The sequence below is a fragment of the Panulirus ornatus genome, chromosome 30, assembly GCF_036320965.1.
Source record: "Panulirus ornatus isolate Po-2019 chromosome 30, ASM3632096v1, whole genome shotgun sequence".
NCBI classification, from domain to species: Eukaryota; Metazoa; Arthropoda; class Malacostraca; order Decapoda; family Palinuridae; genus Panulirus; species Panulirus ornatus.
The window spans coordinates 23,392,886-23,419,646 of NC_092253.1; the positions used below are offsets into that span (position 1 = coordinate 23,392,886).

Here is a 26,761-nt window from a genome sequence, read left to right on the forward strand (position 1 = left end):
TTCTCGACTTCCACACATTTTTCAAGGCTCCCAAAATTTTCGCCCCCTCCCCCACCCTATGATCCACTTCCGCTTCCATGGTTCCATCCGCTGACAGATCCACTCCCAGATATCTAAAACACTTCACTTCCTCCAGTGATGTTTATTTATTTTCATGTAATTATGGGTGGAATGCTAGTACAAGGTCAACAACCTTTTGACCCCTAGACATCGTAGATGGTCCAGAGGTTCCATCCTGGAGTGCTCAGAAAATCAAAAAGAATTATTCTTCATGATATGATAGCTTAACATTCAAAAGTAACTGGAAATACACAGAAAATTATATTATTACCTTTGTGACCTGATGCTCTGCTGAGTGAGAGTTGCAAGAGGATGTTATCTAGATAATAGGTTTAACAGCTCCCAATTATAGTAGAGGATGTGATTGTGTTTCTTTCTGTTAAGCTTATTTTTTCATTGTGCTTCAGTTTCATACTCAGATACAGCATTGTTTGTAAAAACATGAATGAGATGTTTGAGGACAATGTGTGGTGTGAGGTGGTTTGATCGAGTAAGTAACGTAAGGGTAAGAGAGATGTGTGGAAATAAAAAGAGCGTGGTTGAGAGAGCAGAAGAGGGTGTTTTGAAATGGTTTGGGCACATGGAGAGAATGAGTGAGGAAAGATTGACCAAGAGGATATATGTGTCGGAGGTGAAGGGAACGAGGAGAAGAGGGAGACCAAATTGGAGGTGGAAAGATGGAGTGAAAAGGATTTTGTGTGATCGGGGCCTGAACATGCAGGAGGGTGAAAGGAGGGCAAGGAATAGAGTGAATTGGAGCGATGTGGTATACAGGGGTTGACGTGCTGTCAGTGGATTGAATCAGGGCATGTGGAGCGTCCGGGGTGGGCCATGGAGGGCTGTGTGGGTATGTATATTTGCGTGTGTGGACGTGTGTATGTACATGTGTATGGGGGGGGTTGGGCCATTTCTTTCGTCTGTTTCCTTGCGCTACCTCGCAAATGCGGGAGACAGCGACAAAGTATAAAAAAAAAAAAAAAAAAAAATATCTAGAAATATTGCACTGTTTTCAAAAAAGTGAAGGAGTTTGGTTAGCAGGTGTGGGGAGGAACCGAGGGATTTGTTTCTTTATCTTGAACTTACCTCTGCATACTTAATTAAGATTGCTTTTAGGGCTTGTCCATAAGTGGGAAATGTAGGTCTCAAATAATGAAAAGCATTATTTATGCCATAGAAGAATGTTTTGAGAATTCATAAACTTTTTTGTCCCCTTACCCTTATTCCATGTTAAGAAACTCTTAGCTCCTGATAGTAACAAACTCCTGCAGTTAGTTAATGATAATATCACCCAGTTGCTTCAGACTTTCTCTCGCCTCCACCTCTTGGCATCATAGGCCTGGATGTACTTTTGTAGACTTGTCCCATGTTTTGTTGGTGAAATAAGTGTCTCCACAGAGCAAGTGCTCATTCAGATGTTCTAAGAGCTGTGCGTGTAGTAGAGAAATAGCTTTTCATTCTTTATTATATTTTTTAAGCATTGTCCCTGCAGAAACATATGTAGTGAGAGTAAGTGTATCTAGCTAGTTTACATATATTTACAGAGGACATCAACCTAAGGAACAATGTTTGGGCAACAACGTGCCCCATTTGGTAGTACCACATCCACCTTTGGCACAGGCTTTGGGACGCCAAACACCACTGCTGGTAGTACAGGATTTGGATTTGGACGTCCTGCCTTTGGAAGTCCGGTAAGGCTCTTAATATAATGATTGTATACTATGTGTTTTGTGTTGCAGTAGTTCAAAATTTCTACATTACGTATGATGTTTTGTGTGCATTTCCAGAGTAATTCAAATTTATTTTGTGTTTTGTTGGCATCCTTATTGGTAACTCTTTTAAGTGTTTTCTCTCAAACAGATATGGCATAGTATTTTAGGTTTTGCATATTTTATGTGATTTTCATTATTGTTAAGTACTTTCAGTTAAAATGCTTGTAATGAATTATTGCATTGTGACCAATCATTCACTTAGAATTAAAGTATACCACTATGGTAAGCTGTACAAAGACCATAAACAGTTGAAATGGACTTATAGTAAGTTCAAATTTTACATATCTTAATTTTCTCATTTACTGACATACTCCCTTCTCATAAACCCACTTCTTGCCTTCCACATGCCATACACTTCACATGCCAGTGTTTCTGAAAATACCTTATGTTCCGCGCCCACTTTCTTAGTTTACCCTCACCTTGTTCTGAGATCACTTTTGCCTTCCTTTTCTCACCTTTTGTCATTTACTCTTCTTCAAAAGCAACTGCAAAGTTTCACACTTGCATCCACAAAGAGGTGATCATACATCCCACCAGCTGCCTCTGTTATCAGCACATAACCTGACACTGTAATGCCTATTCACTCTGTAAACCCAGTCCCCTAGGTACACATGTATAAGCTCTCTTTTTTTAAACTAGTTAATCTGACATGAGTCCTATTTCAGCACATGATTTACTAAGCTTACATGTTAATGTCATTTAATTAGGCAACATCCACTAAGCCATTTAGTTAATTTAGCAGTTGCCACAAAGTCTTTTACTTAGATTGTTTTGGCTTTCATTATTTGTCTAATGTTTTTAAATTTACAAGCTTAATCTTAATCTAGCACAAACTTACAATTTACTGTTATTATGTTAGATAACTACATCTCAGCTCCTTTCTTTGGACTAGCTTGGTTTTTGCTTGAAATTTGTTCAAGATTTCATCTCTTGTCAATAATGTAATCTTAATCACGTACCTGATCTTAAACTAGCTTGAAATTACTCATTGCTATCATTAAATGAGACAGCTGTCACATAGCTCCCACCTTTGGTCTGATTGGTTGCACACTTCTTTAAGACGTTGGTGTTCCTTTTGGCACAAGCATTTTTTTTTTAATTCAGACTCATGATTTTGAATTCAGTCATGATTTTTTTATGTCTTTTTATTAATGTTGTTCTAGTAAAACTTGTTTATAATTTTCTACCAGAGTGACCACTGTTATTTCTGCTTCTATCAACTCTGCTATGACTCACTGCTGTTCCAGCTAGGAATATTACTGTTCCTGTGAATGCTGCTGTTTTAATCCTATTCCTTCGTCTTATTCTCTTCCTCTTTATTTCTCCTCCATTTAGTTAAATTGTACATTGTATTTAGATTTTTATTAAAGAATGTCAGTGCACATATAAATCTTCACTGATAATTGGTTTAACAGATTAACCTTTATGCAGTGTAGTTTGATTTCAGGCTGGTTCCAAATGTGTCAAAAATCCTCCAAAAAATAAAAACATTGATTTGATCTTTTCTATTACTTTTTCTTTTTACTGTTTTTAAATTTGATGCTAAAACTCCTTGAAATCTGTGCTGGAGAAAAAATGAGAGAGTTACTTCAAAAAATTGCACAAAATATGTGGATCTTGTACTTCCCTAAATGGTATATTTATACAGGTGTTTTGGAAGGAGGTAAATAATGTTCGTAAAACAAGAGAACAAATGTACATATTCATGCTTGCTTGCCTTCATCCATTGCTACCCTGCCCCACAGGAAACAGCATCACTACCCCTTCCTTCAGCAAGGTAGCACCGGGAAAACGGACAAAAAAAAGGCCACATTCTTTCACACCCAGGCTCTAGCTGTCATGTGTAATGTACTGAAACTGTAGCTCCATGTCCACATGCAGGCCCCACAGACCTTTCTTTGGTTTACTCCAAACATTTCACATGTCCTGGTTCAGTCCATTGACAGCATGTCAACCCCAGTATACTACATCATTCCAATTCACTCTATTCCTTGCATGCCTCACCCTCCTGTATGTTCAGGCCCCAGTTGCTCAAGATCTTTTTCACTCCATCCTTCCACCTCCAAATTGGTCTGCTTCTCCTTGTTCCCTCCACCACTGACATATATATCCTCTCTGTCAGTCTTTCTTCACTCATTCTCTCCTTGTGTCCAGACCACTTCAACACATCTTCTGCTCTCTCAACCACACACTTTTTATTTCCGAACGTTTCTCTTCCTTTCATTACTTACTCGATCAAACCACATCGCACTGCATATTGTCCTCAAATATTTCATTTCCAACACATCCACCCTCCTCCATACAACCCTATCTATACCCCATGCATTGCCACCACATGATATTTTTGGAACTACTATTCCTTCAAACATACCCATTTTTGCTCTCCGAGATAACATTCTCTTCTTCTGCATATTCTCCATCGCACATAAAATCTTCACCCCCCCTCCCACCCTGTGACTCACTTCCGCTTCCATGGTTCCATTCACTGCTAAGTCCACTCCCATATACCTAAAACGCTTCCTCCAGTTTTTCTCCATTTAAACTTACATCCAAATTAACTTGTCCCTCAACCCTACTGAACCTGATAACCTTCCTCGTATTTACATTTACTCTCAACTTTCTCCTTTCACATACTTTTTTCAAACTCAGTCACCAACTTGTGCAGCTTCTTCCTTGAATCAGCTACCAGAGCTCTGTCATTGGGGAACAACAGCTGACTCACTTCACAGGCCCTCTCATTCTCAACAGACTGCATACTTGCTCCTCTCTTCAAAACTTGCATTTACCTCCCTAACCACTCCATCCATAATCAAATTAAACAACCATCGGGAAATCACATGCCTTACATCTTTGGTAAAAACTTTCACTGTCAGGAATGCTAGATGTGAAATTCACTTATTAACTGATATGATTGATAACAAAACACAGAGATGGAGATGATATCTTACTGTATGGTTTGTGTGTTGGCATGTGTATACAAACTTTGTGTGGAGAGTTACTCACAGAAGTCAGCATTTAGGAAAGTGTGATGGGGATTTCAAGGATGTATGGGTTTTGTCTGCATATTGTAGTCAAAGGAAAAGTTTTCTGAAGCCATAGGGTAAGTCTGCTTATCAGATTTAATGGTAATAATGTGAGTAGATACATCTTTTGTTGCAACAAAAGTGTTAATGACATTATTGTTCCACACACAGCAAACATCTACCTTTGGTTCTGCAAATACTCCTTTTGGCTCTGCAACATCATCGGGCGCATCTCTGTTTGGTACGCAACCACAACAGAGCAGTGGAGGATTGTTTGGACAGCAACAGCAGCAAACTTCAACAAGCTTCAGCCAACCAAGTACTGGATTTGGTACATCTGGTGGTGGGCTCTTTGGTCAGACCCAGCAGTCTACTGGCTCAGGTACTGTATATAGATTGTTTTGTTATGCTCTTAGCAAAGGCTGATGAATTTATAGTTTATACAGTGTCACTATGTTTTGTTTTATCCATCTCTCCTTTATCATTCTATCCTTGTTTTTCCATCCGTATGTCCTTTTACGTTTCTTTAGTTTCCTTTTGTCCATGTAGGAACCTTTGCTGCTGAGACACAAGTAGTTCAAGAGCATCTTCAACCTGTTCTTCACTGTCCTGTTAAAAGTTACTCAGTTTATATTTTGTTTTAGTTGTAGAAGGCAACGAAAAGGGGAGGGAGTGGGGTCTGGAAATCCTCCCCTCCAGTTTTTACTTTTCCAAAAGAAGGAACAGAGAAGTGGGCCAAGTGAAGATTTCCCCTCTTAGGCTTAGTCCTCTGTTCTTAAAGCTGCCTCAGTAATGTGGGAAATGGCGAATATGTTTAAAAAAATATACACACATGTATATGTGAATAAGAGCAAGGTTATTAAGTACAGTAGGGTTGAGGGTCAAGTCAATTGGGAGGTGAGTTTGAATGGAGAAAAACTGGAGGAAGCTAAGTGTTTTAGATATATGGGAGTGGATCTGGCAGCGGATGGAACCATGGAAGCGGAAGTGGATCATAGGGTGGGGGAGGGGGCGAAAATTCTGGGGGCCTTGAAGAATGTGTGGAAGTCGAGAACATTATCTCAGAAAGCAAAAATGGGTATGTTTGAAGGAATAGTGGTGCCAACAATGTTGTATGGTTGCGAGGCGTGGGCTATGGATAGAGTTGTGCGCAGGAGGATGGATGTGCTGGAAATGAGATGTTTGAGGACAATGTGTGGTGTGAGGTGGTTTGATCGAGTGAGTAATGTAAGGGTAAGAGAGATGTGTGGAAATAAAAAGAGCGTGGTTGAGAGAGCAGAAGAGGGTGTTTTGAAGTGGTTTGGGCACATGGAGAGGATGAGTGAGGAAAGATTGACCAAGAGGATATATGTGTCGGAGGTGGAGGGAACAAGGAGAAGAGGGAGACCAAATTGGAGGTGGAAAGATGGAGTGAAAAAGATTTTGTGTGATCGGGGCCTGAACATGCAGGAGGGTGAAAGGAGGGCAAGGAATAGAGTGAATTGGAGCGATGTGGTATACCGGGGTTGACGTGCTGTCAGTGGATTGAATCAAGGCATGTGAAGCGTCTGGGGTAAACCATGGAAAGCTGTGTAGGTATGTATATTTGCGTGTGTGGACGTATGTATATACATGTGTATGGGGGGGGGTTGGGCCATTTCTTTCGTCTGTTTCCTTGCGCTACCTCGCAAACGCGGGAGACAGCGACAAAGTATTAAAAAAAAAAAAAAATTTCTTATACATTTTTTGTTATGCTTGATTGCTGTTTCCCTCATCAGTGAGAAAGTGCCAGAAAACAGATAAAAAATGGTCCATCCACTCATAATCACATATATATACATAAATGCCCATACATGTACATATACATGCATGTACATATGATGCATATACATATATACATATCAACATGTACACATATACATACACATACATACATATACATGGACATTGATGCATATACATATATACATATCAACATGTACACATACATACACATACATACATATACATGGACATAAACAGACATATACATATAAACACATGTACACATTCACACCTGCTTGCCTTCATCCAACCCCACCCCACAGGAAACAACATTGCTATCCCTGCTTCAGTGAGGTAGTGTCAGGAGAACAGACAAAACAGGCCACTTTCACTTACACCGTCTCTAGCTGTCATGTGTAATGCACTAAAACCACAGCTTCCTATCCACATCCAGGCCCCCTGACCTTTCCATGGTTTACCCCAGGCTTTTCACATGCCATGGTTCAGTCCATTGACAGCATGTCTCCTGGTTCTCTATGTTCTTTCCACTTCTGACACATATATTCTGTTTGTCATCCTTTCCACACTCATTCTCTTCATATGTCCAAACCATTTCAACACCCTCTTCTGCTCTCTCAGCCACACTCTTTTTATTTCCACACATCTCTCCCACCCTTTCAAGTCTAACTCATCACATACACCCTCCTCCGCACATCCTTATTTATATCCCGTGCCTCCCAACAATATTATGATATTGTTGGAACTTTTATTCTAGTCACAGAAAGAAGTCCACATCAAGGCCATTCCTGAAGTGAAATATAAAGAGTCAAATGAAAGGGAAAAAGAAGAAACAAGGAAAAGTATTTACAAATTTCTGTCTTTTGAAATATCTGTCTTTTAAAAAGTGCCTCGCCATAGTTTTTGGGAAACACTTGAGGGTAGAGTTTCAAAGCTTTGGGGTACAGGGAAAGAAACATTTAGCAAAATTGTTTACCCTTGAGCTGCCAACAACTTCAAAGTAATCATGTGACACCGTATCTTGTTGATTATTGGGTGGTGTTTTGCAGTTTTTTTCCTCCTTGCTGTCCCATGGTCTTTTAAAATTTTTTCTCTTTACTGTTCATTACTGCTTCAGGGATATTGAATGTAATCTGTGAACTCTGCATCACTGGATTGATCAGTCTAATAGGGAGTTAACTGGCTCATTAACATCATTGCTGTGGTGATTAGCAATGGATGGGTAAGGCCAGAGGTACATCACTAGTTAGATGGAGTGTTAAAAGTTTCTAACCCAATAAGTATTAAAGAGGTATCTGCTTTTAGGATTCCACCCTGAGGAGAAAAGGTTTTCAAACTTCAGAGCATACATATTATTTCACTATTTATAGATTGGTTCATGTTAACTGTTTTGTTTTTGACATCTCTTTCCCTTTACCGCACAGGTCTCTTTGGTAGTGGCACCACAAGCTTTGGGGGACAGCAGTCAACACAGAGTCGACCTTTTGGCTTTGGCCAGACTACAACTAGTAGTACTAGCACTGCTGGTGGATTGTTTGGTTCCACGCAGCCCCCATCTGGCGGACTCTTCAGCACTCCAGGTATAACTCTTTAATTTGAAAATTGAGGTTCAAATGAAGTTTCTATCATTACCTCAATTTTACTTATGTTCCCAAGCTGTTGTATATCCCTTTTAGCTTGATTTTCCAATGGTAAAAATGGCTGTATATTGTGTGTACCACTTTCCATGTGGTGTATACTCTTTTAAGATTCCTATTTTCTTAGGTTACTGCTCTTCATTATCTTCAGCCTTGCTCCCATGTATATGGTTATGCATTATACAGATGTACTTCAGTAATTTTCATGGGTTTTAATTCTACAGCCCTGTCTTGCAGGCTGGCTAAAAGTCTGATGCCCTGTTGGGTAGACTTATACTTTATTAGGTTTTGCAGTGGAAGGGGACAGCATATTTGGACTGTGAGTTTTAATGGAGAGAACTTAAAGGAGATGGGAGTATTTAGATGTCTGGGAGTAGACATGGCAACTAATGGAACCATGGGAGCTGAAATTAGCCATAATGTGGATGAGGGTGCCTCGAGGAATGTGTGAAGAGAGAGGTTACTTTATGTAAGGGTAAAGATGTGTATGTTTCGATTTTATAGTTGTCCTATCACTGTTTTATGGATGTGAGGTATTGGCTTGAGATAATAAGCTAATAAGCACAAAAGAGGATGAGTGTGTTGAAAATTAGATGTTTAAGGACAAAATGTGTTAAGAGGAGGGTTGACTAGATGATTAATAATAGGGTAACAGAGAACTGAAAAAGAAGTTATGAAATAGTATGGGCATATGAAAGGGATGAGTGATGAGAGGATAACAAAGAGACTATACATGTTAGAAGTGGAGGTAACAAGAAGGGGGAACCAAGAAGGACATAGAGGGATGGAGTGAAAGATACTTTGATTGAGGTTTGAACATGCAGGATGGTGTGAGGCATGCAAGGGAAAGAGCAAGTTGAAGTGATGTGGTACACAGGGGGCAATGTGTGCTCAGTGAGTTGATCCAGGGCATTTGAAACATTTAAGGGAAGGTATATAAGGCCATGGAAGGGGGAACTGTTGCTTTGGTGCATTATACATGACAGTTAGAGATGGGATGTGAGAGAATAAGGCTACATTTTCATATGTTCCTGGTGCTAACTTGCTAGTGCATGAAACTCCTGATGCCACATTGTTCCTTCCCAGTCTGATGCTGTGTGCATGCCACCACCCCTCTTCCACATGATGTACCAGGTACACTCAACTGACTTTTTTCTGTATGATATGAACATTCACTTTTGAACCCCCTTTCCTTTGTACTGTGGCACTATGGAGGTATTTCATCAGTCCTTAGGCACCACAGGTTGAGTTATACTTTTGTTGAAAATCTAAGGCAACCAATCAACAGTACTGTCACCTGAAAAATTCATCTGCAACCCCATCCACTCCAGTTGCTTATCCACACTTCATCTTATGCATGACATTTACTTCCACTTATCCTCCCTCTAACCACATACCATAACTCTCTTGCTTTGCACACTTCACATCCACATCCAAATGCACCTATCATAAGATATATTCAACATTTCTTCAGCATCCCATTCCTCCCCCACTCCCCTTACTTCCATTGTTCTCATCTTTTTCCATTCTGTACTCAGTCTCTCCTGGTACTTCCTCACACAAGTCTCCTTCCCAAGCTCACTTACTCTCACCACCCTCTTCACCCCAACATTCACTCTTCTTTTCTGAAAACCCATACAAATCTTCACCTTAGCCCCCACAAGATAATGATCAGACATCCCTCCAGTTGCACCTCTCAGCACATTAACATCCAAAAGTCTCTCTTTCGCACGCCTGTCAATTAACACGTAATCCAATAACGCTTTCTGGCCATCTCTCCTACTTACATATGTATTATTATTATTATTATTATTATACTTTGTCGCTGTCTCCCGCGTTTGCGAGGTAGCGCAAGGAAACAGACGAAAGAAATGGCCCAACCCCCCCATACACATGTATATACATACGTCCACACACGCAAATATACATACCTACACAGCTTTCCATAGCTTACCCCAGACGCTTCACATGCCTTGATTCAATCCACTGACAGCACGTCAACCCCATATACCACATCGCTCCAATTCACTCTATTCCTTGCCCTCCTTTCACCCTCCTGCATGTTCAGGCCCCGATCACACAAAATCTTTTTCACTCCATCTTTCCACCTCCAATTTGGTCTCCCTCTTCTCCTTGTTCCCTCCACCTCCGACACATATATCCTCTTGGTCAATCTTTCCTCACTCATCCTCTCCATGTGCCCAAACCACTTCAAAACACCCTCTTCTGCTCTCTCAACCACGCTCTTTTTATTTCCACACATCTCTCTTACCCTTACGTTACTCACTCGATCAAACCACCTCACACCACACATTGTCCTCAAACATCTCATTTCCAGCACATCCATCCTCCTGCGCACAACTCTATCCATAGCCCACGCCTCGCAACCATACAACATTGTTGGAACCACTATTCCTTCAAACATACCCATTTTTGCTTTCCGAGATAATGTTCTCGACTTCCACACATTCTTCAAGGCCCCCAGAATTTTCGCCCCCTCCCCCACCCTATGATCCACTTCCGTTTCCATGGTTCCATCCGCTGCCAGATCCACTCCCAGATATCTAAAACACTTCACTTCCTCCAGTTTTTCTCCATTCAAACTCACATCCCAATTGACTTGACCCTCAACCTTACTGTACCTAATAACCTTGCTCTTATTCACATTTACTCTTAACTTTCTTCTTCCACACACTTTACCAAACTCAGTCACTAGCTTCTGCAGTTTCTCACATATGTATACTTACTTACATATGTATACTTATGTATATCTCGCTTTTTAAACCAGGTATTCCCAATCACCAGTCCTTTTTCAGCACATAAATCTACAAGCTCTTCACCATTTCCATTTACAACACTGAACACCCCATGTATACCAATTATTCCCTCAACTGCCACATTACTCACCTTTGCATTCAAATCACTCATCACTATAACCCAGTCTTGTGCATCAAAACTACTACACACTCAGTCAGCTGCTCCCAAAACACTTGCCTCTCATGATCTTTCTTCTCATGCCCAGGTGCACATGCACCAATAATCACCCATCTCTCTCCATCAACTTTCAGTTTTACCCATATTAATCGAGAATTTACTTTCTTACATTCTATCACATACTCCCACAACTCCTGTTTCAGGAGTAGTGCTACTCCTTCCCTTGCTCTTGTCCTCTCACTAACCCCAGACTTTACTCCCAAGACATTCCCAAACCACTCTTCCCCTTTACCCTTGAGCTTCGTTTCACTCAGAGCCAAAACATCCAGGTTCCTTTCCTCAAACATACTACCTATCTCTACTTTTTTCACATCTTGGTTACATCCACACACATTTAGACACCCCAATCTGAGTCTACGAGGAGGATGAGCACTCCCCGCGTGACTCCTTCTGTTTCCCATTTTTAGAAAGTTAAAATACAAGGAGGGGAGGATTTCTGGCCCCCCGCTCCCGTCCCCTCTAGTCGCCTTCTACGACTTCTTCTTCAGCATGCTCATTCCATCTTCTCATCACTGTTTTGCCTGTTCCTTTCTCCCATCTGATCCCTCCGCATCTGCTCTTTTGTTTTTTGCTCACCATTCACCTCTTTCCAAAACATTTCCTTTTTCTTCTTGAAGTTTTATGATATATTTAGGAGTAACATGTTTTGTTAGTATGTACTATAAATATATTTAATAGTATGGTAACTATGATGCATTATGTATGCGAGAATGTATGTTATTGAACCAGAGTTAACATTCTTGGAAAAAGTTGTTGAGAAAAACTTAACAATTTTTGGTGACCTGTTAATGTGATGTAAAAGGTTCACTGATTGTAGATGAACATAAAGATTCATAATAGATAAGAGATGATAGTTCAGAATGATTTATTCTAAGGGAAGTGTGGTTTTGTGACTAAACTGATGTATAACTGCTTGACTGGTATGAATGTGTGGAAAATGTGTATATAGGAAGGATGGCATACTGTATTTTCATAGCTTGAGTAGAAATGGAGAATAAGAGGAAACAGAGATCAGGTAGAATGACAGAGAGGAAAGATACTTGGAATTAAAGCACATTCAGATGTACAGAAGATGAACAGTAGTTCTGAAGTCTAAAAGAAAAAATTTATGTAGCCATCTTTTTTGTGAATGGATGAATGGCCATACAAGATATAGGTGGATAGATAGACAGGTGCTGTAAATATATTAACTTAAAAAACATGCCTTCATTATTTTGAAAGAGGATACTTTTACAGTTCATCAAGGGTTTGGTGCAACAGGAGCTGCTCCAGTAGGCACAACTGTCAAGTATGAACCTATTATTGGCAGTGACACCATGACAAGAAATGGTGTCTCCACAAACATCAAGACTCGGATAGAAGTCATAAGTGCCATGAAAGTGAGTTTCTCTAGATGTACATGTGTATGATTTTCATGTTGAAACACTTTAGATTTTCTAGATTTTAGTTATGTAAATAATATTTTTAAGACTTTTGATATTCCAATTTTTTGTTGCTATTGTCAAGAAGTTATGAATTTTATTGGGAATCTAGTGCCAAGCAGATTGTTGTGCAAGATGTAAGATCACCACTCTTGATGTGAAATTAAAGGTGCTTTGAAGATTTTATTACGGCCAGAAACATATGACTGAACAGTTGCTCCGTTTATACAAGGGTTTGATTCATCCTTGTATGGAGTACTATTGTCACATTTGGGGTGGTTCTATCTCTGTATGCTTACTTGATAGAGTTGAATGTGATCCGACTTATAAACTATCTTAGGATAACTTCCAGCTTGATCCCCTTGCTCCATGCTGCAATGGTGGTTCTCTTTCCCTGTTCTATAGGTATAACTTCTGTTTTTGTTCCCAAGATGTAAGATCACCACTCTTGATGTGAAATTAAAGGTGCTTTGAAGATTTTATCACGGCCAGAAACATATGACTGAACACTTGCTCCGTTTATACAAGGGTTTGATTCATCCTTGTATGGAGTACTATTGTCACATTTGGGGTGGTTCTATCTCAGTATGCTTACTTGATAGAGTTGAATGTGATCCAACTTATAAACTATCTTAGGATAACTTCCAGCTTGATCCCCTTGCTCCATGCTGCAGTGGTGGTTCTCTTTCCCTGTTCTATAGGTATAACTTCTGTTTTTGTTCCCAAGAGCTGGCTGCTTGTGTACTCCCATGACTAGCTAGACCATGCAATTCTTAACAGGCTGCTGCATCACATGATTTTTGTGTGGCTATCGGCAACCCAAGGGCGTGCCGTTTTGATACCTGCTTCTTTCCCTAAACGTTGAAGCTTTGGAACTCCCTACCTTTTCTTAGTTTTGCCAATAACTATGACTGGCACATTTCAAAAGACAGGTCTTTCTCTTCCTCCAAAACGTAAATACTTTCCATTGCCTATGGTTTTTCCATTTCATAATTGTCTATATTTCATTTAAAGTCCGGCCTGATGTCTACTTTTGTCTGTGACTGGAGCCTTCAACATGAAAAAAAGGGTCCTCTTTCAGGAAAAATAGATATAGATTAGATGAAGCTCTGTGTCAAACACTCCATTAACAGCAGTGGTAGTGTGGAGGAGATGGAATAATGTGATGGAACATGTATATTGATAAAAGACTGGAATCAGAGGAACATGTCCATGACAGCAATGAAAATCTTGGAGAAGGTTATTGCTGTTAAATGACTTACAGAGTGAAGCAGGTGAAACAAGTCGAAAAAATCTTTTGGTACAAGTAAGGGGTGGTTTTAGAGGTTTTGATGCTTTACAGTTTCTATATCATTCTCATGACTGAGGAGACTGTTAAGAATAAAAGAAAGGCAGAAGTATATCTTAGTATTTCAAGAAAGTAACAGAGGAAGGAGGGTATGCACCTCAGTAAGTGTTTGATATATGAGACTGGCTTCTTTTGAAAAGAATGCTAGCAAGGGCATTCATTAGTAAGGAAGAAAATAGTGTTCCTGGGTTTAAGGTAGGCAAAGATTGCTTGATACATCTACTGGGAGGGAATGTTCGAGAGAAGTTAAGGTTAAGCCCCTGCTAGTTTTTCAATTGGGAAATCCCATGGCTGTAAAGAGGTATGTAAAGTTTGGTAAGATAACCAGAAGGATTGGGTCATTTAGGGTATTTTTGACAAAGTGGTTTGCTGTCTCTTTCTTTCCAGATGTAGAGCTTTCCTGTGCTAGTAAAGATGTTGCCAGTAAAGCATTGCATATTCTTGCTATTGCATCTGGTCATCTTGAACATGTGACTGAGATAAATTCAAATGATATGGTGGATAGAATGTTTAGAAGTGTTAAACCATTTGTACATGGCTGTGGCCCTCATCAGTGCTATGGATTCCAACCATGAGTGTGCCTTAGAGTTCTTGAGAGGGCTTACAAATGATTCCTGAGGCTGCATGGAACTTGAGAGAGAGGTGCCACATGGCTAACATTGGAAGGCTTTTTCAAAAGGCTTAGAAAATCTTCTCTTCCTATGCCTTCAGTTGAAACAGTCGTTGAATTATGTAATTTCTTAAGATTTATGCAGTGGTTTATTTTTGAATTCTTAATAAATTACTGTGAAATCAGTACGGATGATACAATAGTTTAAACTAGTTTCTGAGCTTTGGTTTGATTCCTTTACTAAAAATGAATTTATTGTTTAATATACAGGACTATGAGAACAAGTCTCTGGAAGAGCTGCGGGTTGAAGATTACCTAGCTAACCGTAAAGGTCCTGGTCAGGGTACCACTCTGACAGGATTTGGCCAGACACAGCTCGGAGCTACTCAGCCACAGCCTGGAAGTACGGGTCTGTTTGGCTCCAGCAATGTATCATCCTTGTTTGGAAGCAAGCAACCAGAGAACAAGCCCCTCTTTGGTACTGGAACATCAACTGGTTAGTTTTATCACACAGTGATATATGTGCATGTGTAATTATCTATTTGTACTGTATAGGGAATTTGACAGTTTCTTGAATATTTTTTATGTCGTTGCATTAATCATGTCTTCATTCAACTTATTCCATTCATCCATCACTCTTTAAGTATAAAAGTACTTCACATCCTTTTTAAGAAGTTTCATGCTGAACTTAGTTATATATACTGGTTCTTATGTCCCTACATCTCTTGAAAGACTGTTTTTCTTTGGTTGTTGTATCCCATCATCTTTTGACATTTTTTTTCACTGTCTGTGGTATCTATATGTTTTAAAGACTTGAAAATTGTGATCAGGTCACCACTCACTCTTCTCCCCTCCAAGTTGGGAAAATTTAATCTCAAGCTTTTCCCTGTAGAAAATTTTTTCTTAATTCTAATATTGTCTGTTTTGCTTTCCTTTGGACTTTTTTTTTTTTAGCTAGCTCATTGTGCGTTTTTTTACATGCAATGACCAAACTTGATAAACATATTCTAATTTCTCTCTTCTGTGTTACATGAACATCTTGCTGAATATTACTTTATTTATCAACTTGAATGGATATGTAATATTTGCCTGCAGACAGTTGGTCTTAACTATTCTTCTAAGGGATAATTCCTAGTAGTTACCTATTGATACTTTACAATGAGGGAGTTCTATATTTATGGAGCCCCATCTCTTGAATTTTCTGTAGTATCATACAGCATTTAAAGTTATTTATGCTGTCTGCATTTATGGTCTCATTACTTGGTTTATTCCGTTCATCTGCTTGTTTTATACTGGAAAAGTTCTTTATACCCTTTCCTTCAAGTAAATTGTTTAATTTCAACCTCTGATTGCTATATCCCTGCTTGCAAAGAATTGTACACTGTCCATTTCATTAAGCTGAGGTTATAAATTGGTCACTCCTTGCTCTTTTTCATGGTGGGTAAATTTAAGGCCTCTGGGCCTTACTTGTAAGTCAGATAGAGTATGATCTGTGTTGCCTTCCCCTGGGCCTATTAGATCTTTATACTTCTTTAATCCCTTGAGGATGCTATCTGTGCTTAGATAGTTTACACTATGGCGACTATACCTGTCTGTCTATGTCTCTGGAGCCTGTTTCCTTCTGGAACTCCCTCGGTGGCCATGGCAATGGAGTCTCCTAACTGGTGAACTCCATTGCTGTTCCGTAGCCTTTAGTTCCTCACCTTTAATAGGCCACTGACATGGGGAAAGTCTGGCACAGTATTTGCAGAGGCTTCTACCTAATTTTCCTTTTGACTATCACTACCTAATGCTCCTGCCAACTGTTTCTACCTACTACTTCCACCTAATGTTTCTACCTAAATGTTCCTACCTATCTATTGCTCCTAAAATTTTGCCAAAAGGCAGGGCTGGTACAAAGTGCTCACTACAGGAAAATCTAGAGTTATGAAGAATAAGCTGTGTGAGTTGAGTGTTGTCAAGTGTTATGTGTGACAAGGAGAGATTGTATGTATGTGGACAGAATGCCAGTAATCCATGTGTGGGTGAGGCAGAAAGATAAGACAGCTTCCTGGGTCAAGAGGAGTGCATCCTGACAGCCACTGAAGTGCTGGCTCCCTACACAGTCACTAACCCTCCTGATTCCCAGGTGGGTAGTACTGGTAATATACCTATCTGGTTGTTAGCTGCCTATCAACTACGACCTACCCTGGGAACTCTCTCCATAAGTGTAATCATTGTTTCTTCTCACCCTCATTTGAATTTAAAGGTACACTGTATCAGTATGTAGAGGTACCTTATATCAGAAGCTGCTTTAATTAGAATTGGGAAACAATCCTAGGATGTCATTCACCCATATAACACAATGCCTTACCTTGTTGGGACCCTAGCTGTACTTATATAGGTTACCTTTTCCTGTCATCACTTAATTTAGACGTGCTTTTTCAGCATGTAGAGATGCCTTGTGTTTCTCCACGTAGCTACTGATACCCATCATAAGTGATCCTCCTAAAAACATAGGTCATCCAGCAATATACAATATACATGCTTCAGGTGGACATCTTTGATTTGTGATGGTTGTAGGGGTATTGATGAGAGCAGAATGTTTCCTGCATCTTTTTATCAATGTTAGAGCCCTTTATAGGCCACTATTGGTACAATTCAGCTGAATATGTAGATTGATGTTGGCCACTGTTTCATAGGAAAACATCAGTTGATGGCTGCTGTGTAACAGTTAAGTAGAAGTCTGCATAATAGATTTAAAAGCAAGATAATGAATCAACTGGATTGTAATGTTAATGTTTCTTTTCCAGGTTTTGGTACCTCCACTGGTGGAAGTCTTTTTGGGACTGGCACAAGCACTCCAGCTTTTGGACAGACCAGCACAACACCAAGCACAAGTTTTTCATTTGGTCAGAACCAACAGAAAACTACTGGTTTTGCTTTTGGCAATACAACCACCACCACATCTTCTCCATTTGGTACATCTGCAACACAACAGCAACAATCTGGCTTTGGATTTGGAGGATTTCCTTTCACTCAGAACCCTCAACAACAGGTAAGTAAAACAGTATTGAAAACATTTTGGATAATGTCATCATATTTATGTACTTTATTTATTTATTTATTTTGCTTTGTTGCTGTCTCCTGTGTTAGCGAGGTAGCGCAAGGAAACAGACGAAATAATGGCCCAATCCACCCACATGCACATGTATGTACATACACGTCTACACATGCAAATATACATACCTGTACATCTCAATGTATACATATATACACACACATAGACATATACGTATATACACATGTGCATAATTCATACTGTCTGCCTTTATTCATTCCCATCGCTGTCACTGTCTCCTGTGTTAATGAGGAAGCGCAAGGAAACAGACGAAAGAATGGCCCAACCCACCCACATACACATGTATATACATACACATCCATACACGCAAATATACATACCTATACATCTCAACATTTTTTATATTTTTTATTTTTTATTATACTTTGTCGCTGTCTCCCGCGTTTGCGAGGTAGCGCAAGGAAACAGACGAAAGAAATGGCCCAACCCCCCCATACACATGTATATACATACGTCCACACACGCAAATATACATACCTACACAGCTTTCCATGGTTTACCCCAGACGCTTCACATGCCTTGATTCAATCCACTGACAGCACGTCAACCCTGGTATACCACATCGCTCCAATTCACTCTATTCCTTGCCCTCCTTTCACCCTCCTGCATGTTCAGGCCCCGATTACACAAAATCTTTTTCACTCCATCTTTCCACCTCCAATTTGGTCTCCCTCTTCTCCTCGTTCCCTCCACCTCCGACACATATATCCTCTTGGTCAATCTTTCCTCACTCATGCTCTCCATGTGCCCAAACCACTTCAAAACACCCTCTTCTGCTCTCTCAACCACGCTCTTTTTATTTCCACACATCTCTCTTACCCTTACATTACTCACTCGATCAAACCACCTCACACCACACATTGTCCTCAAACATCTCATTTCCAGCACATCCATCCTCCTGCGCACAACTCTATCCATAGCCCACGCCTCGCAACCATACAACATTGTTGGAACCACTATTCCTTCAAACATACCCATTTTTGCTTTCTGAGATAATGTTCTCGACTTCCACACATTCTTCAATTCATTCTTCTTATTACATCTCAACATATACATGTATATACATACACAGACATATACATACATACACATGTACATAATTCAAACTGTCTGCCTTTATTCATTCCCATCACCACCCCGCCACACATGAAATAACAACCCCGTCCCCCCTCATGTGTGCGAGGTAGCACTAGGAAAAGACAACAAAGGCCACATTCGTTCACACTCAGTCTCTAGCTTTCATGTAATAATGCACCGAAATCACAGCTCCCTTTCCACATCCAGGCCCCACAGAACTTTCCATGGTTTACCCCAGATGCTTCACATGCCCTGGTTTAATCCATTGACAGCACGTTGACTCCGGTATACCACATTGTTCCAATTCACTCTATTCCTTGCATGCCTTTCACCCTCCTGCATGTTCAGGCCCCGATTACTCAAAATTTTTTTCACTCCATCTTTCCACCTCCAATTTGGTCTCCCACTTCTCCTCATTCCCTCCACCTCTGACACGTATATCCTCTTGGTCAATCTTTCCTCATTCATTCTCTCCATGTGACCAAACTATTTCAAAGCACCCTCATCTGCTCTCTCAACCACACTCTTTTTATTACCACACATCTCTCTTACCCTATTATTACTTACTCGATCAAACCACCTCACACCACATATTGTCCTCAAACATCTCATTTCCAGCACATCCACCCTCCTGCGCACAACTCTATCCATTGCCCATGCCTCGCAACCATAGAACATTGTTGGAACCACTATTCCTTCAAACGCACCTATTTTTGCTTTCCGAGATAATGTTCTCGACTTCTGCACATTCTTCAACGCTCCCAGAATTTTCACCCCCTCCCCCACCCTATGATTCACCTCTGCTTCCATGGTTCCATCCGCTGTCAAATCCACTCCCAGATATGTAAAGCACTTAACTTCCTCCAGTTTTTCTCCATTCAAACTTACCTCCCAATTGACTTGACCCTCAACCCTACTGTACCTAATAGCCTTGCTCTTATTCATATTTACTCTCAACTTTCTTCTTTCACACACTTTACCAAACTCAGTCACCAGCTTCTGCAGTTTCTCACATGAGTCAGCCACCAGCGCTGTATTATCAGCGAACAACAACTGACTCACTTCCCAAACTCTCTCATCCGCAACAGGCTGCATACTTGCCCCTCTTTCCAAAACTCTTGCATTCACCTCCCTAACAACCCCATCCATAAGCAAATTAAACAACCATGGAGACATCACACACCCCTGCCGCAAACCTACATTCACTGAGAACCAATCACTTTCCTCTCTTCCTACACGTACACATGCTTTACCTCCTCAATAAAAACTTTTCACTGCTTCTAACAACTTGCCTCCCACACCATATATTTGTAATACCTTCCACAGAGCATCTCTATCAACTCTATCATATGCCTTCTCCAGATCCATAAATGGTACATACAAATCCATTTGCTTTTCTAAGTATTTCTCACTTACATTTTTCAAAGCAAACACCTGATCCACACATCCTCTACCACTTCTGAAACCACCCTGCTCTTCCCCAATGTGATGCTCTGTACATGCCTTCACCCTCCATCAATACCCTCCCATATAATTTCCCTGGAATACTCAACATACTTATACCTCTGTAATTTGAGCACTCACTTTTATCCTCTTTTGTACAATGGCACTATGCAAGCATTCCGCCAATCCTCAGGCATCTCACCGTGAATCATACATACATTAAATAACCTTACCAACCAGTCAACAATACAGTCACCCCTTTTTTTTAATAAATTGCACTGCAATACCATCCAAACCTGCTGCCTTGCCGGCTTTTATCTTCCACAAAGCTTTTACTACCTCTTCTATGTTTACCAAATCATTTTCCCTAACCCTCTCACTTTGCACACCACCTCAACCAAAACACCCTATATCTGCTCCTCTATCATCAAACACATTCAACAAACCTTGAAAATACTCACTCCATCTCCTTCTCACATCACCACTATTTGTTATCACCTCCCCATTAGCCCCCTTCACTGAAGTTCCCATTTGTTCCCTTGTCTTACGCACTTTATTTACCTCCTTCCAAAACATTTTTTTATTCTCCCTAAAATTTAATAATGCACTCTCACCCCAACTCTCATTTGCCCTCTTTTTCACCTCTGCACCTTTCTCTTGACCTCTTGCCTCTTTCTTTTATACATCTCCCACTCATTTGCATTATTTCCCTGCAAAAATCGTCCAAATGCCTCTCTCTTCTCTTTCACTAATAATCTTACTTCTTCATCCCACCACTCACTACCCTTTCTAATCTGCCCACCTCCCACGCTTCTCATGCCACAAGCATCTTTTGCGCAAGCCATCACTGCTTCCCTAAATACATCTCATTCCTCTCCCGCTCCCTTTACGTCCTTTGTTCTCACCTTTTTCCATTCTGTACTCAGTCTCTCAGGGTACTTCCTCACACAAGTCTCCTTCCCAAGCTCACTTACTCTCATCACTCTTTTCACCCCAACATTCTCTCTTCTTTTCTGAAAACCCATACAAATCTTCACCTTTTCCTCCACAAGATAATGATCAGACATCCCTCCAGTTGCACCTATCAGCACATTAACATTCAAAAGTCTCTCTTTCGCGTGCCTATCAATTAACATGTAATCCAATAACGCTCTCTGGCCATTTCTCTAACTTACATACATATACTTATGTATATCTCTCTTTTTAAACCAGGTATTCCCAATCACCAGTCCTTTTTCAGCACATAAATCTACAAGCTCTTCACCATTTTGCATTTACAACACTGAACACCCCATGTACACCAATTATTCCCTCAACTGCCACATTACTCACCTTTGCATTCAAATCACCCATCACTATAACCCGGTCTCGTGCATCAAAACTACTAACACTCTTGCTCAGCTGCTCCCAAAACACTTGCCTCTCATGATCTTTCTTCTCATGCCCAGGTGCATATGCACCAATAATCACCCATCTCTCTCCATCAACTTTCAGTTTTACCTATATCAATCTATAGTTTACTTTCTTACACTCTATCACATACTCCCACCACTCCTGTTTCAGGAGTAGTGCTACTCCTTCCCTAGCTCTTGTCCTCTCACTAACCCCTGACTACTCCCCAAACATTCCCAAACCACTCTTCCCCTTTACCCTTGAGCTTCATTTCACTCAAAGCCAAAACATCCAGGTTCCTTTCCTCAAACATACTACCTATCTCTCCTTTTTTCACATCTTGGTTACATCCACACACATTTAGACACCCCAGTGAGCCTTCGAGGAGGATGAGCACTCCCCGCGTGACTCCTTCTTCTGTTTCCCCTTTTAGAAAGTTAAAATACAAGTTAATCGGAACAGAATTGAATATAGTAGGCAGATATATAGATTGAATTTCATTCATAATTTTTCTTTATTTCTTCTAGAATACAGGAGGACTTTTTGGTAGTCAGAACAAACCTGGAGGATTATTCTCAAACCAAACTACTGGAGGAGGTCTCTTTGGCAGTAAGCCAGCAGGCACAACCCAACCTCTTGGAACTGGCTTTGGTACTTCATCAGCGGTTACTCCATTTGGCTCAAATACCAGCACCAGCACAGGAGGAGGACTCTTTGGGCCCCAAAATACTCAAAACAAACCACTCTTCTCTGGTTTTGGTAAGTTAAGGTACTCCGAATATGATTAATCAGTATGACCATGTGTATCATTTTATATTGTAGCAGATTCACAAAAGTGCTTATTACTGAAATTGTTGAACATCTGTTGCATTGCATGATAAAGTTTATGAGAATCCTTTAATTATTGATTTATGTAGTTCTGTAATGCCTTAGAAATATATTTTGATTATGAAGAGGAAATGGATGAAAGAGAATAACAGTAAATGAATGGATGAGGGAATACAGGTGAGATCAAAAGAATGGATAGAGGAATGATCAGAAATAGGATATGACATTGCTTTGATGGAGACTTTTTATGACCTGTCCTGTTTTTTATTGGAAGATGTTTAGGACATGGATAGAGATGGTGGTGTGCCCTCTCATAAGAGTTATTTGGGTGTCAGGAAATAAAGACAGAATAATGAGTAGACTGGAACTTGAAGAAAGAGAAATTCAACTTAGGTTGTGGTTATGTAAGAAACATTATATTTTTGTTATATATTATTGTGAAGGAATTGCTGTTTAGAGAAATTCTTAAAATGAAATATAAATTGATGTGCAGAGTAGATATATCAGGACAAGTTGAGAAGTTGTATGAATGCTTTATTAAGGCTCTGTATTTTGTCTCATGGTAATAGGAAGAATACAAAGTGAAACCTCATCTACTCAAATGTGCTTATAAATTCCATTCTAGATGGTATAGATTTTCAATGGAGATGATTATTATCCATGGGAAGAGAGGTTTCTTGCTAAGTATAGATATGTGCTTGGGCTGATGCATAAGTTATAAATGAGAATCTTTGTAACTCTTCAGGTAGTGGCACTGGTTTTGGAAGTACAAGCCTCTTTGGTCAGAACAACAATCAACAAAAGACTGGTGGCCTTTCCTTTATTCCATTTGGAAGTACTAATACCATGGGACAGACACTTGGCACAAACACAGGAGCTAGTGTGTTCAACACTAGTGGAACAAATACTAGTGCAGGCATCTCTGGGACCGGTCATTTTAATCCAGGCACAGGTATGTTAGCTGACCCCTTTTAGATTTACATTATGTTGTTGATTTCAGACATTTAAAAAGAATACTATAGCTTAATGTTGGCGTGTATTTGTTAATGGCATAACTACTTTAGTACTCACAGTGTTCATATCTGAATTCACTTTAAAGTTAAGGTTTTTCATTTTGATATTTTATCTTTATATGTAGACTTGAGCTTTGAAATTAGTTACTGCTCATAGAAGGTTGTAGTTGTTAGGCAGCCAGGGAGGTATATTACCTTTAGTACCTGCCTGAGCATAGGGAGGGTTAGTGATGGCTGAAATGCTGGCTCACAATGCAGCCATCACTAACCCTCCTGGTACCTAGTTGGGTAATACTGGTTGTATATCTTCCTAGTCATTGGCTGCATACCAGCTGCTACCTACTGTTGCGTGATTCATTCTAGAATATTACAACCATGTATGTGTCATATAACAAGAGATGTTGATATTTCAGGAGTTGTTCCCCAGCAAAATACTTTGGGTGGCACTGGAGGGGGAATATATCCTGACCTGGGTAGACTGGTGAAGGCCATGACAGAAAAACCATTCTTTGATATCCCAGTTGGCAACAAGACTTCACCATCCACAGGTATGTAATGAGAATTTTATCATTTATTATGGGGTGATGCATATGTATTTTAGTGCTTCAGCATAACTCTCCAGTGTGCAAATTTGAGCATTATTATTTTTTGATATTCCTTCACAAAAGAATTGGACTTGGATCAGTAGTTTAAGACTTCTTGAGTGATTGATTTCTTAAGTAAAGTGAATTCTTGAAAAAGATGTATGAGAAGAAAATATTCCCCATGGCTTTGTGATTTTTATTCAAAGAGCACTCTATTCTCTTGATTGGTGAATTAAGGAAATGGTGTTACTGCTGAAGAACTGGCACCTACACCCACATCCAATCTGAAGTTGTCATATATAATGCACCGAAACCAGGTTTTTAACAAATGCTAGAATCATTACTTGCCTACACATTATTCAACCAATAATTGACAATATAAAACCATAAATTCAAACTCACCTCCCAATTGACTTGACCCTCAGCCCTACTGTACCTAATAACCTTGCTCTTATTCACATTTACTCTTAACTTTCTTCTTCCACACACTTTACCAAACTCCGTCACCAGCTTCTGCAGTTTCTCACATGAATCCGCCACCAGCGCTGTATCATCAGCAAACAACAACTGACTCACTTCCCAAGCTCTCTCATCCCCAACAGACTTCATACTTGCCCCTCTTTCCAAGACTCTTGCATTTACCTCCCTAACAACCCCATCCATAAACAAATTAAACAACCATGGAGACATCACACACCCCTGCCGCAAACCTACATTCACTGAGAACCAATCACTTTCCTCTCTTCCTACACGTACACATGCCTTACATCCTCGATAAAAACTTTTCACTGCTTCTAACAACTTGCCTCCCACACCATATATTCTTAATACCTTCCACGGAGCATCTCTATCAACTCTATCATATGCCTTCTCCAGATCCATAAATGCTACATACAAATCCATTTGCTTTTCTAAGTTTGAATGGTGAAAAACTGGAGGAAGTGAAGTGTTTTAGATATCTGGGAGTGGATCTGTCAGCGGATGGAACCATGGAAGCGGAAGTGGATCATAGGGTGGGGGAGGGGGCGAAAATTTTGGGAGCCTTGAAAAATGTGTGGAAGTCGAGAACATTATCCCGGAAAGCAAAAATGGGTATGTTTGAAGGAATAGTAGTACCAACAATGTTGTATGGTTGCGAGGCGTGGGCTATGGATAGAGTTGTGCGCAGGAGGATGGATGTGCTGGAAATGAGATGTTTGAGGACAATGTGTGGTGTGAGGTGGTTTGATCGAGTAAGTAACGTAAGGGTAAGAGAGATGTGTGGAAATAAAAAGAGCGTGGTTGAGAGAGCAGAAGAGAGTGTTTTAAAATGGTATGGGCACAGGGAGAGAATGAGTGAGGAAAGATTGACCAAGAGGATATATGTGTCGGAGGTGGAGGGAACGAGGAGAAGAGGGAGACCAAATTGGAGGTGGAAAGATGGAGTGAAAAAGATTTTGTGTGATCGGGGCCTGAACATGCAGGAGGGTGAAAGGAGGGCAAGGAATAGAGTGAATTGGAGCGATGTGGTATACAGGGGTTGACGTGTTGTCAGTGGATTGAATCAAGGCATGTGAAGCGTCCGGGGTAAACCATGGAAAGCTGTGTAGGTATGTATATTTGTGTGTGTGGACGTGTGTATGTACATGTGTATGGGGGGGGTTGGGCCATTTCTTTCGTCTGTTTCCTTGCGCTACCTCGCAATACGCGGGAGACAGCGACAAAGTATTAAAAAAAAAAAGAAAAGAAAAAAAAAAAAACCATAAATTGTATTTTCACGTTTTTTTTCCTTTTCAGTTCTCCTAGGAAAATGTATCGAAGAGACTTGTGAAGGAAAATTATAGAAAAAATACAGTTTACTCTCATTTCATTGATTATAAGTTTGAAACTAGGGTGGATGGGAGTCAGGATTCCAATTCCTGAGTATGACAGAACCCTTATGATGACCAAGTTATACAAGAACAACAATGTATGGCAAGCAAATTGCTTACTTTATGTTCAGATAAGGTTGGAGAATGATATTTGACATAACACCAAACCACTCTCCATGACTTGCTTACTTCATATCCAACCCCAACCATAACACCCTACATCTGCCACTTTATCATCAAGCACATTCAAAAAATCCTTCAAAATACTCAATCCATCATTACATGTTGTCACTTCCCCTTTACTCCCTTTACTGATGTTCCCAGTTGTTTTCTTGTCTTTTGCAAATTATTTACCTCCTTCAAAAAAAACTTTTTTTTTTTTTTTTTTAAGTTTAATGATACTCTTTCACCCCAACTTTCATTTGCCCTCTTTTTCAGCCCCTGCACCTTCCTCTTAACCTCCAGCCACTTTCTCTTAACCTCCAGCCACTTTCTCTACTACATTTCCCAATCATTTTCATTATTTCCTTGTAAGTACCACCCAAATGCCTCTTTTCTCTTTTTTTGTTTTATGTCATATATCATTCTCCAACCTTATCTGAACATAAAGTAAGCAATTTGCTTTCCATACATTGTTGTTCTTGTTTATATATTTTTTTAATGAAAAAATATAAACAAGAACAACAATGTGTGGCAAGCAAATACATTTTTTTTAATTTTTTTTTTTATTTTGCTTTGTCGCTCTCTCCCGCATTAGCAAGGTAGCGCAAGGAAACAGACGAAAGAATGGCCCAACCCACCCACATACACATGTATATACATACATGTCC

General features: G+C 40.0%; 1 protein-coding gene across 4 annotated transcripts in view; it reads left to right on the plus strand.

The window, feature by feature from the left end:
• LOC139758490 (nuclear pore complex protein Nup98-Nup96-like) overlaps positions 1–26,761 on the plus strand; it is a 162,364-nt gene that overhangs the window by 11,993 nt on the left and 123,610 nt on the right. For all 4 annotated transcript variants that reach the window (XM_071679978.1, XM_071679980.1, XM_071679981.1 and 1 more), the window contains exons 2-10: positions 1,602–1,748; positions 5,024–5,234; positions 8,038–8,193; positions 12,481–12,623; positions 14,894–15,119; positions 17,416–17,660; positions 22,184–22,415; positions 23,230–23,436; positions 23,911–24,045. In XM_071679978.1, coding sequence (XP_071536079.1) covers positions 1,623–1,748; positions 5,024–5,234; positions 8,038–8,193; positions 12,481–12,623; positions 14,894–15,119; positions 17,416–17,660; positions 22,184–22,415; positions 23,230–23,436; positions 23,911–24,045 — 1,681 coding nt within the window. In that variant the 5' untranslated portion in view covers positions 1,602–1,622. The remainder of the gene's footprint in view (positions 1–1,601; positions 1,749–5,023; positions 5,235–8,037; positions 8,194–12,480; positions 12,624–14,893; positions 15,120–17,415; positions 17,661–22,183; positions 22,416–23,229; positions 23,437–23,910; positions 24,046–26,761) is intronic.